This window comes from Primulina huaijiensis, chromosome 5 (genome assembly GCF_012295235.1).
Source record: "Primulina huaijiensis isolate GDHJ02 chromosome 5, ASM1229523v2, whole genome shotgun sequence".
NCBI classification, from domain to species: domain Eukaryota; kingdom Viridiplantae; phylum Streptophyta; class Magnoliopsida; order Lamiales; family Gesneriaceae; genus Primulina; species Primulina huaijiensis.
The window spans coordinates 4846232-4850074 of NC_133310.1; the positions used below are offsets into that span (position 1 = coordinate 4846232).

A 3843-nucleotide genomic window follows, 5' to 3' on the forward strand; every position below is an offset into this window, starting at 1 on the left:
CAGTTGTATTAAATATGTTTTTATAATTTGTAAGATAACGTGTTAGAGTTGACGGGATATGGTAATTAGGGGTATTCATCAGTCGGTTCGGTTCGGTTTTCGATTTTTTATTTCGATTTTAGGTTTACAAATATATAATCTGATATCCGAACAATTTTTCTTCGGTTCGGTTCGGTTCGGTTTTATATCGAAATGATTCGGTTATTTCGGTTTTGATACAATTATTTAAATTAATAAGATAAATATATTGTAAAATATATATAATATGTTATCTTTTTACTTGATTTGTTAGTAAAACATTTAAATATAAAGTCTAAATGAATTACATAAACAACAATCAACTAAATATTATTCAAAATATCATTCACTGATATCATCTCAAAAAATATATAATAAAAATAAAATTATTAATTTAATGAAATTTCGGTTTTTTCGGTCGGTTCGGTTTTGACATATATAATCTGAAACCGAACAAAATAAATTTTGGTTTTAATATTTATATCCGAATTATAAAATTCGATTTTCGTTTTGATTCAGTGTTCGGTTTTTTCGGTTTTATCCGAAGTTTGAACGTCCCTAATGGTAATGATGGGTAAAATTTATAAATTTACTAAAATAAGTTTTTATGATATTTTTAATTTAATGAAAAAATAAAAATTTTATAAGTTGATATGGGTATTTTTGTAAAATTCATTTGGTATTACAGAATAGGACTACCCAGGGCTTACACTTTACATGTAGAATTATACATAAAATCGTCTCTATAGTTTTAGGCTTCTTTCAAGTTCATTCCCTCAATTTATTCGTGTTATTCCTCAAATATGTGCAGTTGTCTCGATCATGTTCCTGAAGTTGACATTCCCATTGAATACATTTGAAGAACTATATTAGCACACTAGTAAATTTGAGAGACTGAATAAAAAAAAATGGCAATCGGGAATAATTTATACATAGGATAGATCTGTTTCATAGATCGATGAGCCCAAAGTTTTGACAACCATTAATGGTTTGGATTCAGAATTGAAATGGATTTTTCAAGAAAGCAGTAAGGTCCCGAATATCAGAAATAAAATGTGAACTGGTGATTAACGATAGTTCTCTCCGTATTTTGATCTAACTATCAACATATTCTCTCAAGATTAGGTAAGTAGTCCGGGAACTAGCGACAATTGACGGAGTCTGGAATCAGAGATGAGGCCTATGAGGTTCAATCTGTTAACTTCTTTTCACATTGATTACTACGTCGTCTTCTTTGGGAAATGATTCCGTTTCCCGTGCCGAAAATCTTTCCCCTTTTTGATGCATCTCACAACGGTCATCTGCCGTTTTCCTTTTCTTGAGTCGATCCTTGGGGGTTCTTCTATGAGCTTCATCAGCGATAAATCGACTGCGAGCCCAACAGATTTCATCTCATCATAGAGTTCTTTAGCTTTGACAATAAGCCCGCATTTTGCCAACCCTCCCACCATAATATTGTAAAGTGCATGATCTGGTGTAACTGTGTACCTCTTCAGTTGGGACCAAATGTTTAATGCATTTTCAGTTTGATTTAATTTAAAAGACCTACCAAGAATAAGCTGAAAGGTCTCCCTGGTTGGACCCAAACCGGATTTTCTCAGATGATTAAGAACTTCCAAAGTTCCTTCCTTACTTTCACCCTCGAGCAAGAGCAACGCATTGTATGTATCGATAGTAGGGTTGATGTCTTCCTCTAACATCCGAGCTAATATTTTTCTCGCCTCTTCGAACTTTGAAGCTTCACAAAGAGGACGTATAATAGAGTTATAGCTTGTACAATTGGGATGCAAACCCATTTCTTTCATCTTATCTAAAATTTTGATAGCTTCACCAAGGCAATTCTCACGAGTCAGTACGTAAAGCAATGAATTATAGACAGTCACCCCAGGGATCCAACCCCTTTTCTTCATTTCGTCGAACAATCTTAACGAATCAAAGAGATTACTGACACTTGAATGGCAGGAAATCAAGTGTGTATACGAAGTCCCATCAGGCAAAATACAAAAATTGGACATTTCCCGCCACACCCTCTTGGCTTCATAGATATCAATGGATTTGTTGCACCAGCCGTTGAGAATTATGTTAAAGCTCGCTGTTTCTAATGGGAAGAACTTCTTATTGACAAACATAAACTCTTCGGCTTCTTCAATATTCCCATGTTCGCAAAGAATTTTCAAGAATGTGAAGTATGTCCTTTGATCAGGAGAGAACTTGAACTTCTGCATCATGTGAAATGTTTCTACAGCCTTGTCCACATGATTTGCAGCTGCATAACTATCAAATCGTACACAAAATAAAAAAGATGAATGACAAACGCATAAAGTTGAATCAAATTTATGAACAAAGATAATCGGTTCAATGGTTAAGTTGGGCCATGCTGAGAACTCACGACTTAGGGATAGCTTATTTGCAATAAAAAAAACACATTGTTGGATTCTCTTCTGTCATATATGCTTACATTACATCACAAGCGGGAAGCAGAGTATTTAATAGCTTCTGCAATATGAACATAAAATGTAGGTTTCTAAATAAAAAGAAAAAAAAGAACTTCCGCAGCACAAAATACATAAACAAATATGTTAGAAATTGGGTTGTTAAATCGGATAAAAGGTTAGTGATTCATGCTAAAGATCCCATTTTTAAGAAACATACTTTTTTTGAAGATTTTAATGGATACGTGAATGTTGTCCAAGAAATACAAATTCACACAAAACAGGGCTGAAGCAAAGGTTTATGTTCACCGGTCAATCAAGATGAGCAATGCTTGTTGAGTATCCCTTGAAGCTTTATAAAGATCATGAATTAGAGCCCAAGAAGTGCTGAATTTCTTATGGTTACCCAGTAACCATATCATCAAACACCAAGTCTTCTCAACTACACAATCCCATTTCTCACCCCACTTGAACGCCAAGAATGCAAGCTTCCACTCGTCTCTCAAGGCCCAAATGACTGAAAAGATCAAATGCTCATCGGGTTTTACGTTAGAAGCATCAAGAAAAGCAATGGCTTCATCCCCAGAATGCAATTCCTTTGTTTTTTTTACTCTTTCGAGGATCACATTGACTTCCAATTGCATATTTCCATGAGCTTCGCAGATGTCCTCGTCGAAATTGATAATTTGGTAAAACCTTCGGCTCTGGGCTTGGTGGGAACTGCTCAAAGGAGGTGTCTGTGTACATGGTTTGAACGTCGTTCGATGAAATGCTTGAGACAAAAAAAACACAGCAGGATCTAGTATATGCCGAGACGAAACAAATCGGCGAGGAAAAGAATGTGCAATTTGTGAAGAGAAACATAAAATGGGCTGTAATCTGTACAGTTTCAGCTTCCTAAGCAATGTAAGAAATGTCATTGGTCTGTTTGATGCTTCGTTTCTCCATGAATGTCTGGTAACTGTAAATGTTGTTACTTATATCTATTACATATATAAATATGTGTCTTTATATGTGAATTTCTATTTATCTCTTTGTTAATTACTTGTTTTATTAAATATTTGTTTTTAATTTTGTCTAACTTATTAATTGCTTGTTTTTAATGTTGTCTACCCACATTATCAATTTAGATTTATTTGTTTATTTTTTATTATGTAAATTAGTATTTGATCTATTTTATGTCTACTCACATTATAATATGTTATTTTTAATCAAATGATTTAGATTTTTTTATTTATCTTTTCTTACTTCAATTAAATTAATTAAAATTTAAAAATAATTCATTGTTGAATTATGAATTTTCTTTGGTGTCTAATTAATTTTTTTATCATGTTTATTAATTTTTTTATAATGTCCTCATTATTTATTTTGGTGACTTTGGCTATAACTTATT

At 33.0% G+C, this 3843-nt stretch overlaps 1 protein-coding gene across 1 annotated transcript; it reads right to left on the reverse strand.

The window, feature by feature from the left end:
• Nucleotides 1–920: 920 nt before the first annotated feature.
• On the reverse strand, nucleotides 921–3431 carry LOC140976494 (pentatricopeptide repeat-containing protein At1g80880, mitochondrial). Its single transcript, XM_073440698.1, has 2 exons — nucleotides 2760–3431; nucleotides 921–2292 (listed from the first exon to the last, which is right to left on the reverse strand). The coding sequence occupies exons 1-2, from the start codon at nucleotides 3368–3370 to the stop codon at nucleotides 1239–1241; spliced, it is 1665 nt and encodes a 554-aa protein (XP_073296799.1). The 5' UTR covers nucleotides 3371–3431; the 3' UTR covers nucleotides 921–1238.
• Nucleotides 3432–3843: the final 412 nt, after the last annotated feature.